The following is a 14,707-nucleotide window of genomic DNA, read 5'->3' as shown; positions in this document are numbered from 1 at the left end:
TTGCATGGTACACCTCATTCAAACCATATTTAAGATTTGAAACATCAGCCTAAGCTGCCTATATGCATAAATTGTCTTTAAAGTTTATTTTGTCTTGCCAAAAAGCAGTACTATTACTTCAGAAGGGATGAAAACCATTAAAATCTGACTTTATGTAGCAGAGAATCAAAAAAGTAAAGGATCCTCCAACAACAAAGAACAAGGAGAACTTCAGACTTCTTAAAAATACATATATACGCACACCCAAATAATGTTACATTATGTTACAACATAGCACATATATGTACATAGTACAACATACAACAAAGTAACAAAAATATGCGCAGACCAGACTTTTCATCTGTATCAGTCAAAAGAATTCTGCCTAAGTATTCTGTCTGTGTCTTAACAAAGAAGAAATTACTGCCGAGTGCACACACATTATTAACAAAAAGCGCAAGTTAGGGATGAAGTAACAGCATTACTCTGCATTTCACCCTTTCCCTACTACAAATGTAAAAATTCTAGTAAAAAAAAATTTCTTCTAAATTAACCTTCAGGGTTTGGTTTTTTGGGGTTTTTTAATAGAGAACATAAAAACAGCAGGACAAAATTTAAAACCAAAATATAAAAGTTCAAAAGTTAAAAATAAGGCAGCGAAGTGCAAGAAAGCTTCCCTGGTATGTTTATAAGAAGGAACTCGGATCAATTATAGCAGCTTATGCAAAAAGAAAGAGCAGGAGGATCCAGTAAAGAATAAAGTTGAGTGGTAGGGAAATAGCAACAGAAAAAGCTGACAGGCAAATAACGAAAAAACCCAACATATACTTTCCTGGAATTTTAAAAATTGTTTTTTGGTATGCGTAGAACTGAACACAGCTACAGCACAAAATGGAATACAAAGCAACCTCAGTTCTGGAACCGGGCTGTGCCATTCATCTCTGTGTGAACCTGCACTGGCTTTGCTTTTCTTGTCTATTCCAGGTGAACATAATTTGGGAGAAAAGGAGCCTTCCTTTATATGCTACTATAACCACAGGCCAATTTCCGCTGTACAGCTGAAAAATACATTATAAACCATCTTTCTGTACAGACACTACTGCTACTCTTCCGAATAATAAGCAGCTGTAAATTTGATTAAAACTAGATCATTTATTTGTAAAAGAGTAAGGGACTTACAGTGAGACAGGTACACCCAGTAAAGACAAATAAAGACTAAGAAATAAAACATCACTAACAGAATTCTATCTTGTGTTGTAACAGAATATAAATTAAAATACACAGATTGCTCTACCCACGTATGTTAAACACAATTTTTAGAAATTATTTTTGAAGAAGAAAATTATAAGACAGAAATATTGTTTCTCATACACACATTAATGAACAGCTTGAGTGTGTAACTGCTCTGTACGCAACCTACTCTCACTGACTTAAAGCAGTATCTTGACGTTTTGGCTGCAGGATCTACAGCTAATCATGGGGAAAAGATTCCAATTAAATTTTCATAGCAAGCCATTAAAGGTACTGTCAGCGTTGTATGTTGCTAAGCTGCAGGATGAAGAGCACAAATACTAAATTCAACAATTACACATTCAAAATGCTAACATATGCTGAGCACATTTTTCATATTCACACAAAAATATATATTGTGGAATCTACAACAAATCCCCAGTGTTTAAAGCCAAATAAAACACTTGTGTCTTATCCTTCTTCTGCAAAAAGCTACTCTACATGTAAAATGCTTCTGAATTTGAACTCCACAATACAGTAGATACCATTATCACTTTTAAAGCCACATATTCAGCATGAATGAGTTTGCCAGAAATACTACAAGTAAAACAGAATTTATTTTGAATTTGACTTTTGTACTGTATCTGGAAACTAACTAGTATATTTTTGTCTGGTACAGTTACATGGGATCTCAAACTGCGTGTCTACAAAAGATGAATTTTGACTCCTAGAGCTGCATTGCCATAAATGTGTATCCTAGAAGGCAATCAAAAGATTTGGAACTCTCTGATAACATACACTCAGTCACATAGCACTGGACTGCACAGATTTACAACACTGAAGTGAGCCATCTAAGGATTTAACATGAAATAGAAGCTCAGAACAAGCTGTTAAGGAAGTGGTATTTTCCCTTTTTGAGTGAAGAACAGTAATAAAGTAATTAAATGTGTTCAACATAAGATGTTACCAAACTAAGTCAAATCCTGCGCTTAATCATAAAGCAGTGTTGTTCACTACAGTGCATCTCTCCCAGTGGGTGGTCTACCAGAGCAGAGCTCTGGAATTTCATACATATGAGCACTTCAACGTGGCAATATAAAATGTATTCATGTGTGAGTCCCCAACCTGACTGAAACGTGATTTTGTGCAAGGAAAAACTAGAAAGTAAAGTCTGGGCAGAAGAAAGTGTATTTTTTTGGAAATAATTATGATATGATAATCAGGCACAATGAAATTAAGTTGCTCTCATCTAGTACGACACACTGTGGCAAAGCTACTGAGTATTTCATCAGGCTCTGAAAATTGAAACCAGCAGTTTGAACATTTGCTTTATCTTCTTTTGCCAGCTCAGTGTTTTACTAGTCCAGAGGAAAATTTGGAAATTCCATTTGCAGCAGGAATGAAAAGCTCTGGAAACTACAAATGAAACATAACTGTTGGCTTTTCATTTACTAGCAAAGTACACTGGCTCTGGAAAATACGCAAAACACTATTTGCAAGATTCTTGCTTAAAGTGACAGTCTTCCATGAACCTGGAGAAACAAGCAAAGGTTTCCTTTGAATTCTGTCACAAGAGCACAGATGGGGAAAGCACCTGCCCAGGAAGCTCCTACATGCCCACCCACCAAACTCCTAATCCCCAAATGCCCATCCAAGGGCAAATCCCCCTGCGAACGCCTCTGCCTGCCAGCTGAACCCATTTGTTTGATACCATGCCTTCCCCTCGCTGTTGATTAGAACAAGACTGGAGAAGGCAAGGCGAAGGAAGGAAGGAAGGGAGGCAAAATAGACAGTTAAAGAACCCAAAGCTATTTTATAGTTCAGATCAAATGTGGTCCCATGAAAATCACTGAATCTATGATATTTTGTACAACACTCCATTTCCAAGTAGAAAACATCCCAAACAACTGAAACATATTTTGAAAAGCTGAAGAACAAAGAAAGAAAAACAATTCTTCCTGAAACAGCTTCTCTTTCTTCTTCTAAATTTCACCTTATCTGAAATTAATTTATTCCTTTTAATTTTCACCCACAGTCTGAGAATTCAACTGCACAGCTCGGTCACTGCTTATTTCCACAGTAGTCTTCCCATCAGAAGTGGTGATTCTGTCCAAAACTAAGAAAAGACATGGGGCTCATAACCAGGACAGGCCACTGAAACCAGTAATGAAAAGACTAAAAAGAGGTTTTGTTGTCTTAGGTTTCTGTCTTGGTAGTGAACATAACCACTGGCTGGAACCAGTGCTTTGTCTATGAATGTGCTAATTAAGCAGAATTGTGCTTATTTCAACTTTCTGTCCCTGCAATGCCACTTCATTGATTCTCATTAACTTGGTTTTCTTCCTTTTGTCCTACACTTCTACTACAGCTTGTATTAGGAGAAATTAAAATGGTCCCTTTCATTAATCTGCAACTTTCTGCTTGGTGCAAAGATCTATGAGGAATCCTAACACTGACACATTACCACAATACACCCCAGAACAGAGATCACATACAGCTAGGTGGTACTATTAAATAGTAGTGTCAACAAGCACATACACGATCACAGTTATCAGTAGTGTGAGTAAGCAACTGAATTGTAGGCTTAGGGGTTTCTCAGTGGGCTTTGTTGAGTAGCCCTGCTGCTAAAATGGCAGCCTAACAGAAACTAGAAAAGCAAACATACACAGCAAGATCCACGCATGCACTAAGCTGCAACACAGCATCACCAACAGCACTGGTTTTACTACACACATTCTTCTCCACCTGGGACAAGATTTGCTGTTTAAATTCTATTCACACAGCTTACTGGACATCTGTCAAAATCATGACAGCAATGACACCGGTTACTACTGAGTCAGAGGAGAAAAACTGCACACACAAGTACAAATGTCTCCCCTCAGCCACGTACACATACACACACTTTTTTTTTTTTCAATTTTTCAAGTCAAATGTCAAAACCCATAAGTAGTTAAAAACATGCTGGTTCTCAAATAATTTATGTATCATACAGTGCAGAAATTCTAGCAGATTTTGCCAACAAATTAAACAATGAGCTACTGAGCAAAGAAGAGGTAAATTCATGTTTCCAAAATTCCAGTGTTCCTCGCTTTTTATCCTTTTGGACATTGATACTATCCTACATAAGAGCTGTGGCACAATGGCATTGCTTGAGAATGTGGAAAACAACATATCAACCAGCAGCAGAGCATGATACCTAGACATAAGCCCAAGATAGTCATTACAATGATGCTCCAGGTCAAAATACTGCATTTGAAAATTTTAACAGATAGGTCGCACGATATAGTTACCCAGTTGCATTATATAGTTAGGAAAGCATTCATTCTGAGAGACTATTATTCTTTCTTCCATGAAGATACAAAGCTATTTTGTAAGTCTTCAGGGCAAGTTCTGATATAAACGCAGTCCCTCAAAGTAACTTCTAAACTAAAGTCCTAATAGCAAAGCAAGGATCTCAAAAACAAATTAGCAAGGCTCACTTCAAAGATCTTCCACAAAAAATACCTATGATACTTCTTGATTTTAATGAAAAAAAATCAACAAACCCAACAAAAGGCTATTTTCCCAAAGCTTTCCAAAGGACAGCATGCATCTCATAACAGCTCCAGGTTCCACCAGTTGATTTTTCCAGCTCAGCAGCATGATTCCAACTCCCCATCAAAATGAGAGCCAGGAACTTTATCAAGAGTTTCCTAGATCAAATATTTTATAATGAAAACCTTCCCTTCCTCTCTTTGGGTCACTGCTGGTTTTCTACTGCCTCAGCTATCTGGCTCCATCCATCCAGTTCTATAAAGCCCCAATCACTTGGAAATCTCAGTCACTGCAGAAAGCTTAGCAGAATACCCAAGCTCTTGGAGACCACCTGATTGATGGAGCTGCAGACACCCCCTTGTGAAACAGGACGAGTGATAGGAAAACAGAACACAGGCTTAAAAGCTGACTGAACAAGGTGAAGGCATGTGACAGGTCACACCCAAGTGGCTTCCCGTTCTGTATTTTTCATATGCCTTTTGAAATATTTGCCAAAACATTTTATATTATTTTAACTTCATTTCATTAATTTTGTTATGTGCAAACAGCAGCCTGAAGGGTTTCACTGGACGAAACCCTTAGAACAAAGGAGTAAAGCCAACGGCTGAACAGAAGAGGTGCACAAGCATTTTGTGGTAGTCACCTGCTGGCATTAGAGAGAAAAATGTCTTTTTAACATTCAAATCAATGTCTTGGGGTGCATAAGTGCACATATTCCTAATACTTGATGAATGTTATGAGTGCATACTCATACAGTTTAAACAGTTTGATTGGTCTACTGAGAGCCAGATTATACTAAAAAGAACATTAATGCACAGCCATAAACATTCTCCAGTCCATTTGTCAATCTTTCAATTTAATGTCAAGTGTTTCCTGATGTTATGGCAAGGGGGACATAAAATTTTTTTATTATTTACTGTAAATCAGAGATTTCAGACATGAGTTTTTTTTCTATAGACATCTTCATAAGTTTAAGTCAGAAAATGCGTTAAGACTTTAATGTATATGTACTTTTTTCCTGAAATAACAACATAAAGCCTTTAGGTATACCGTACTTTTAATTATTTAGAGCATGCCACATCATGATAATTTTTATTATTCTGTATTTTATTAAACACAAGTAATACAAATTTGCTTTGGAAATTAAAAAAAGAACTAATTTAGGTTGGCAAATAAAATATTAACATACGCATACCAAAACATTACTATCAGTATGTCTGTGAAATAAACTGGCAGTATAAGGAGGTACTGGATGAAATCCTGACACTGCAGGCATGGAATGGTAATCACTACATCGCTTTCACGTGGCCTGTATGCCACCTATTCTAAGTGTCATTTGTACCATGACGTGGAGAAGAAAGTCTTCTATTATACCAGTTTGCTTTTTGAGGTGACAAAACACTGTAAATACATTAGCATTTTAAGTCTCAGACTTGTCCCAACATTATTTTTCACCTTGTAATGCCTATAGATGGCTCTACTGAACACATACTGTTCTGAAAATCAAAGGAATATGTGTATAAAACCAAACAAAAAAGAAAAATAAAATCCATTGGCCTTTATAAGAGACTTGTTTTTCATTACTCACCAACTGACATCCTTCCAGGGACTTCACCAGCTGAGCGTTCTGACAAGAGAGAATGGAACCAGCCAAGTTCAGCATTACGCACACTGCAGACAGCAGCATGAAAAAGGTTATCTGGAAAAAAACCAAACAGCCTATTATTCTTCACTGCACGAGACAAACAAGAAAAAAATATGATTTAGATGTTCAGGAACTTCCACCCTGTCATACAGTTACATGAACTTATTCATTTTAAAGAAACAAGTATACTATTTAATCTGACAATACAGAATAGAATCATTGACTTGTTTAGGTTGAAAATAACTTTAAGGTCATAGAGTCCAACCGTTAACCCAGCACTACCAAGCCCACCACTAAACTATCCCTAAGTGCCACATCTGCCCACCTTTTCAACACATCCAGGGATGGTGAGCCCACCACCTCCCTGCACAGCCTGTTCCAAAGCTTGACAACCCTTTCAGGGAATAAATTTTTCCTAATACCCAATCTAGACCTCCCCTGGTGTAACTAGAGGCTATTTCCTCTTGTACGGTCAACTTGTTACTTGGGAGAAGAGACTAACACCCAACTGCTTATTAACTTAAACAGTTAACGGAACTTCTACCAAAAATAGGAAATTGATTTCTTTTTATTTGTTTTGTTTATTTTTTATGTTGTCGATATTTCAATTGCTAACCTTGCACTGCAAATTTTCTTGGAGTAAATCCACATTATTGGTTATATTATAAGCTTTTATGAACCATAGACAAGTTCCTGAAAAATCGCATCTTTAAAGAAACCCTGATTGCCTTACAGAAAGGAGTAGCCAGGTGTGCAAATGAACATCAAAATTTGTTTGATTCCCAAAAAAATGTAATCATCAGTAACTAATGTCAGGTTTATCTATCTTTACAGCACTTTCTCCATATGAGCATTCATTAATGAGAAAAATTCTATGTGCATTTCCAAAGTAACCTCTTCCTGTTGTCACGCACAAGACAAGAGAGAAGGATCCAGCACTGTCAAAATCATGGAACAGCTCTTAGAATTTCTGTTTTTCTAAGTCTCACAATCTGTAGAGAAGCTGCGTTTAAGTGACAGCCACCAGTGACATGGTCACAGATCAAAATACTGAAGCTCTCTTGCACACTTGTCTTCCCAGTTTTGCTATTTTATGCCTCACTTCTCAACGTCCTGGGCAAAGCATCACCTAACTGGGCTGGGCACATAGTTAGAAGGGAGATCTTGGGTCCTACACAAGCCTCTGGCAACTACGTTGCCTCCCACAGAGCACAAGGAGCCTAATAAAAGCAATTTAAATATTTCCAGTATCCGTCCTTAACGCTTCTCAGCTAAATACCAAAAAAGCTTTCCACTGCAGGAATAGGACACACCTGTTACACTGTTGTCACAGCTTTTGAGGTGAAGTTCACCACCATGCTGGGAACCACAACAGAGAAAAGGAGGCATAAAACCATCAATTACCACATTAACAGGCATTAAAAAAATATGTTCATGTGCTTAATGTTTTTATCACAAATCAGTCTTCTCTAGCATTGGCACAAGTAAGTTAGTAAAGATAAATATATCTACCACTCTTCAAAGGAGTGGTCGTTGTGGATTATGATGGAGAGTCAACACATTATGAAACACTGACGTTAGATATGTTATTCACGAAATTAAGTTTGTCTAATTTCCACATCAAAATTTCAGCTGATTTGTGAGCTACTGAATGTTTGCTCTAATGGCTCATTGCGGCATACTTGCAGGAGCAGTATGAAACTATTAGGAGGGAGTATAAAATGCAGTTAACCCAATTACCAAGGGTAAGAGCTTACACTGAAGAAAACACAGAATTCAGTGTCAGACACTGAAGGGCTATGACATCTTATTGCTGCTTTAAAACTACAGTATTTTGTTCTTTACTTTTCTATCTATGACGTATAAACAAGATAAAATATTCCTACAATTCAGGAAGATGCATTAATATCACGAAGCTCCAAAAGCTTTAGAGCTACCAAGAATTAGTATGTAAACAAAAATCAAAGCCAACTGATTTATTATGACATGTTAGCAGAAATAGAAGTCAAAGCTGATACTCTATAAAACGCACTCTATAGAAGAAATGTTAATAGGACTTCCTACTTAAATGTTACCATAGTCCTAAACTAATTCTACAAAACTAATTAGTTCTGCACTGATGCAATGACTGAAAATGATATAACAGCTCCCAATTTGAGATGTCACCTCGCACCTGAAATAACAAACTAGCTTAATTGTCTTCATGACCTTAGACTGCTTATTTAAATTTTTCCAGTAACTTTGAGCTGCCGGTTACATCAAACAGTTCTCCTGGCCTTCTCATAATTTCTGTCTTTAAGAGTAAAACTATTTAAATATCAAGTCTTCACAGCAGTTTCTATTTAATCATCAATTACATTGTTTCCCTGCAGAAGTCTCAACTTCCATGATCATATGATTATATGATTCTCTCCCAGAACATTTCCCAGGCTACTCCACCATCACAAAGTCAAAAAGCCTGATGCAAGACTACAAATCTCAAAACCAACCCCCTCCATCCAAATTATTAAAAGAATGCTGGTGAATTTTATGTCGGTGTCATGGAATTTCAGCGTTTGAGTTTAATACAGGTAAAGCTGGTCTCTGAAATTCCTACCATAGCATCAAAACCAGTTACAGCGTTAAAGACAGGGAACAACCTTATCTTTCCTATTATTCTGCCTATTCATGAATCACTGCCTCAATGAAAGTTCAGCAACTGGATCACACTAACAAATTCTCCAAGTTTTTTCAGATTCCTTCCCAGTCAAAGTTTCTGGCTTGCTTCAATTCTAGATTTACATGTACAGTTGGACTGTCAGTAAAATGGCAATGTCAACACAAAATCTTTTTGCAGAGTGGTTTGAAATTCATCGATGAAAAATCATCTTCAGAAGGGTACGTGTTATTTTCGCCATTTGAATTTTGGCAACGGTCTAGATTCATGCTATTGTTTTCTTACTAAACTTTTACAAAGTTTCAGTTTTCCTTATCAGTTATAAACAAAAATGTTGTATACATCAGACTGAATAAATAATTAGTAAGTAAACCAATTAATGAAGAACTATTTGTGATTTTGTCTTTAGCTAACTATGATGTCACTTTGTTTCAACAGTGCCCTGGACAATTCACCACGATTTTGTTCACAGTCTTAGGACTATACCAAGACATCTGATGTAGGTATCTTTCCCCTCTGTGCTAGAAGAGTTAAACTTCCCAAAACTTCAGAGAAAAGTAAAAAATAATTTTACAACTCAACTAATTTCTCAAGTGATTACTCTGTATTCCTTCAGAAAGCTGGCTGAATGCACAATGTAAGAAAGGCTGCACTGGTCCCGTGCTATGGCAGAAGATCTGAAGAGCCGTCCCAGAATATAAGGAAGGGCAGAGCCAAGGAGGCTCCACTTTATACCCCCTCACAGGCAAGAAAAATCTGGCTTTGATTTGCATTACTGAAATTTTCAGACAGAAGAACATTAACTTAAAGCAGGAATGATGCTAAGAGCAACAGTACTCAACATTATCCTTCAAAAGAGTAAGAATCAACCATAGGATTCTTCTGGGGTTTTTTTCCTGATACAAATGTTAGTAGTAAGACCTGTTACGATATTGTAAGACTGAAATGATACAGTACAAAACAAAAACAAGAGGGTGCCAAATCTCTTTCACTTCCTCCTACTGAGCGAAAGAAAGAACTCTTTAGGAACAGAACACAGAAATTCTCAACCATAATGCAGCTTATGCCGGTGGAGAATGACAAAACAAGAATTTTCATATCGATATAAAACAGAAGTGGAGTAATATGCCTTCAAGGACTAACCAGATTGCCAGCCACCAATATTTATGAAGCTTACCTTTCTACTAATAAAAATAAATGCACTGGCTTATTTCACTCCTTCAGCAGCAACAACAAAGAAAACAGAAGAGAGATGCCAGATGACACACAGTCCTGCTGTTTACTCTGCCCACAACACATTCGTACTTAACTAACACAACTGCTTTATCTCCTCCCCTTTTGTGCTATCTTGTAAGCATAAAAAGGAACATAAAGCGTTACAATGACTATAGTGAAAGAAAAAATTATCATAATTCACATTTCTTTGAATAATAAGTAAATACATACTCCACATATTTATACTTTTAAGCATTTTTTCTAGAGCATTGCAAATGCTTTGAAGTGATTCCACTGTGTTTTGCTCGCAGGCAAAATTTACTATCTATCTAAAGATACATGTCTCAGGTAGGTACATTGCCTTTTAAGATAAAGAAATGAAGCACATTGAGTTATTTCATAGACCTGTCACCCCCAGAGACTTCTTTGCTAGGTCAAGTATGTATACAGGTCTTCATATGACTGATCAGACCACTGAACGAAATATAAATAAAAGGAAAGACAAGCAGGATCACAGAAGATTTTTCTGTGTTCTTCAACAAAATGACCATCTCATTAATTCAAAGGTGATTTACTTCTGAAACAGAGGGGAAACGCTGCCTTTCAGCCTTTCTATGTGTCCTTAGAAAAAGGGCATCCTGAATACAGTGGCATTCAGGATAACCTCTGCTTCTGAGTTATTTGAATTGAATGACACCAAGAAAGAGCCCCCACTATGCACGACTCTACAAATGGAAATACTGCACTCTGGGATTCTAACAAGGAGACTGTTAGCAGCCTCTGGCCCAATACTATCAATTCAACTGTAAAGTACATATGCATTCCTCTGTAAATTTTCTTTTAACATGATCTCTCTGGCAAACAACGAGGATTACTAGAAAGGATGATCCCAATCAAAAGAAAAGGGTTTAATTATTATGAATGCTCTGATAAGCCTTAATTATTTCTGCAGTATCAACTGGATGCAAAATATTTTGCAAAATACTAAGAGATACCATAGCATACTATGGTATAAGTAAGATGGTACATAGGGTACATAAAGAAAGCAGACTAAATTTGGTAAGGAATTAAGCCACTTAAATATTCCAGACATTGGTTTTAATTGAACTACACATTTCTGAAATCTGTTTTAAGTATAAATAAGCAAAGTACATCAAGAATAAGTTTTTCTCATTGCAGTCCCAACATGCACGCTTAAGAAGTGCCACACCATACACATCTGCACAGAACAATAAACCAGTTCTCACCATGCCTTTACAAGGGACAGCCCATATAAGGGACCTTCCATATTGAAACAAACAAACAAATAAATTATTTAATCCCTCACCCTAATAGGTTATGTTATCTTTCCACTACAAAGGAAGTTATTTATAGTCCTATTTTCAGTAAAATTCATAAAAATGACTCTAGAAATAAATAGAGAGTACCATGGAAATCATTAAGACTAGAGAGGCCTGAATATACTGAAAATGTCTGAAAACACAGTGCAGTTACTACTAATTTTCCCTACTCTGATCACTGTTATTAATTTTTCACATTTCTGACACAATGCTATTTTTGATAACTGAATAAAAATATTTACGGTGTAATTTGGAAAGCTTCATCACTGGACTATACTAAAAATGAGGAAAAAACTTTCACAAACATCACTTCCTAGTCATGTCACACCAGAATTTTCTCCAATGTTCTCAACTTTCTTAAGAGGACAAAAGTCTAAAAATGTATGTGTATATGTGAAAATATGTAAATATAATTATTTTACAGACTGCATACGCTACCAGAAGAACGTTTCTTCTATCAATGTCATAATTCTGCCTTGTATTTTTCAGTCACCATAGTCTGAGCAATAAAACATGAAAAACTAATCTGAAAGACATCTATATTCTCCAAAACTCACTTGTTGGACACTAATACTCAGATTAAATCAGTGTCAAAATGTTTGTTAAATCACATTGCAAGAGAACACACACGGACAATTATACTATGCTTTAGAACACCATCCAAGGCTCTCACCGTGCAACCTCTTTCAGGAAGGAAGGATTTCCAGCAGCAATACTGAAAAAGTTAGGCAGTCTGTCAAAACAGAGAAACCCCCCTAGAAAAGTTCTGATGTGCAACTATGAAAATGTACTGCATTTGCATTTTATAGAACAAAAATACAAATCAACAACTATCTTCATGGTATCTTGATTATTCCAATACTGGCCATTCATGCCTTTTCAACAACAGAAACTTGGTACTTTAATACTAAAAACCCTCACAGAGATATGATGAGGACATATTTTAGTTTAAATCTATGAAACGCACATTTAATTATCATCACTATATTGCCTGACAGTCTGAAGTTGTACGAAACCTGCATCTACACTGTTGTCTGGATGCTTCCAAGATACGAAGCGTTAAATTAAAAGTCACCTATAATGTAGGTCCCTCCCCACCATGCTTTCTAAGTAAAACAGTATGCGAGATAATCCATTTTTACATCTCTATATAAATTGGTTTTGTTACCCTTATTAGATCCTTATTGTCCCGGACCCACTAAAATAATTTTACTGACAACTCAATAAAAGGGAGATATCGGGGGGTGGGGGTGGGTGTGGGTGTGTGTGTGTGGGGGGGGGTGTCTGTGTGTCTGTGTAAAAAAAATGCATTTCAGAATAATCAACTGTTCCAATTTTCTTTCTTCTCCCTTCCTATTCCCCCTGTAATTATACTCCAGCAAAATACTGCAGCAGCAATACCTCCATGACAAAAGTAGTTTATGCCAACTTCATTCTTATTTGAGCAACTACTTCAGTTCTCAAAAAGCAGGAAGACTAGATAAGGTCTTTGTGGAAGACTGCTCTTGCATCATACCTGAACTTGATTAAAAGGCACTATGGTGTCTTAGATCTGCTGCAATGACAGAAGAGCTGCCCACCTATGGACAGAATATCCATGCTTGGGTCTTGGGTAGAAGAGACTAAAAATGGCTTGCAATTGTATGTTGCCAAAAGGTCACTATTAAAATTAAACTTATATAGTCTAAAAATGCTAACATAGGACATTTATGGTACCTTCTCTATTCTCATCGGTGGTCTTGTGACTGGTGGTTAAAGAGTACAATGTCTCTTCAAAAACATTTAATATTAAAATGTTCAGTCATGGTCAAAACCTCTTTTCTGATGATAACTACAGCTATACTTGAAATTACATTTTGAAGAAACCTTAACTTCTGAAGAATATAGAAAAACAGTCCTAAAAATAAATCAGTTATTCTATGAGTACTGTAACAAATGAAGCCTGGCTCCCTATGAAGTTTGGTTTCAACCACATTTCTTGTTCACATTGTGTTCTTCAATGTTTTCTTACCACCTCTCCTCTTAAAGAGTCTCACATGCCTTTTCCTTCCATCCTCCCATTGTCCTGCTCCCTGCACCGTACAAGAAACACCACAGGTCCGTGCCTAGCTCCAAATGGCATGTGCTGTCTGACCAGCGCAGCTGTGCCTGGCAGATCAGTTAGCCAAACAAAAAGGTATTCCAAGTCATGCTTCAGCTTTTCCCTTAGTGGGAAACACTCATTCAGGCTAGAACTTCTACTGAACTACCAATTTTATCTATAGGTCAATGATTTTCTCTCTTTAAAACCTATATTCTTACAGCAGATTTGGTTGCAATTGTTCTGTTCGCTCAAGCATTACTAGGGAGGAACAGCAGACAAAGAAAGAGACTTTGTAAATACTGTTTCTTTAGAAAAATCCTGGAAAATAGGTTGATACCCAGCAATTCAGAAGATCTGGGAATGTGGAAAGTCTGAGGATTCCAGGGCAAGAGGGGCTGCTAGTGCTAAATCTACACTTCAACATCTGTGGAGAACCAAGATTTCTGTAAAAATGAATAATGCTTTGACTAGAGCATGTCTGAAAAATTATTTTATTGTATCATAAGCTTCTCTTACCTATAACTCTGCTTTAAAGCATTTTTTGTCTGATTTTGATTGTAACATGGGACGATTGAAAAAGGTGAAGGATAATGAACCTTTTCAAGACAAGTGTCGTGTTGCACTGTGAATAGATTCACAATGGCAGCTCTCGGATGTCTCCGTCTCCTATGAAAACTTTGAGATTCCTTATTATTTCTCATAATGCAACACTTCTGGCTATAAGAAGTAGTGATACCTTACAAAACCACGTATGATTACAGATGAACACATTCTGGTATTTTATTGTGTTCAAAATATAGCAATTTTAAGGCAATTTTTTTAAGAATAGCAGACGGTATGGCTATAGCAATCTGAGACTAAGCACTTTTTAGGAGATTATTAGTATTCTCAGTGAGATTATTTGTGAATGTTTTTTCCTGTACATTTCTTAAAAGTAGATACGATATACCTGCTTTCAGAATGTCCCGAAGTAGATCATTTCAATTTTATGGATGCTACTAAAAAATAAAAGGGATTTACAGAAC

At 36.6% G+C, this 14,707-nt stretch overlaps 1 protein-coding gene across 5 annotated transcripts in view; it reads right to left on the bottom strand.

Annotated features, from left to right (window-relative positions):
* Positions 1 to 14,707, bottom strand: part of ENTREP2 (endosomal transmembrane epsin interactor 2) — a 145,872-nt gene that overhangs the window by 49,756 nt on the left and 81,409 nt on the right. For all 5 annotated transcript variants that reach the window (XM_055716591.1, XM_055716596.1, XM_055716594.1 and 2 more), the window contains one exon: positions 6,332 to 6,442. In XM_055716591.1, the coding sequence (XP_055572566.1) occupies positions 6,332 to 6,442 (111 nt within the window). The remainder of the gene's footprint in view (positions 1 to 6,331; positions 6,443 to 14,707) is intronic.

Source organism: Falco cherrug, chromosome 7, assembly GCF_023634085.1.
Source record: "Falco cherrug isolate bFalChe1 chromosome 7, bFalChe1.pri, whole genome shotgun sequence".
Taxonomy (NCBI): domain Eukaryota; kingdom Metazoa; phylum Chordata; class Aves; order Falconiformes; family Falconidae; genus Falco; species Falco cherrug.
Note: the sequence above shows the minus strand (reverse complement) of the source record. Positions and strands in the feature narration are given on the sequence as shown.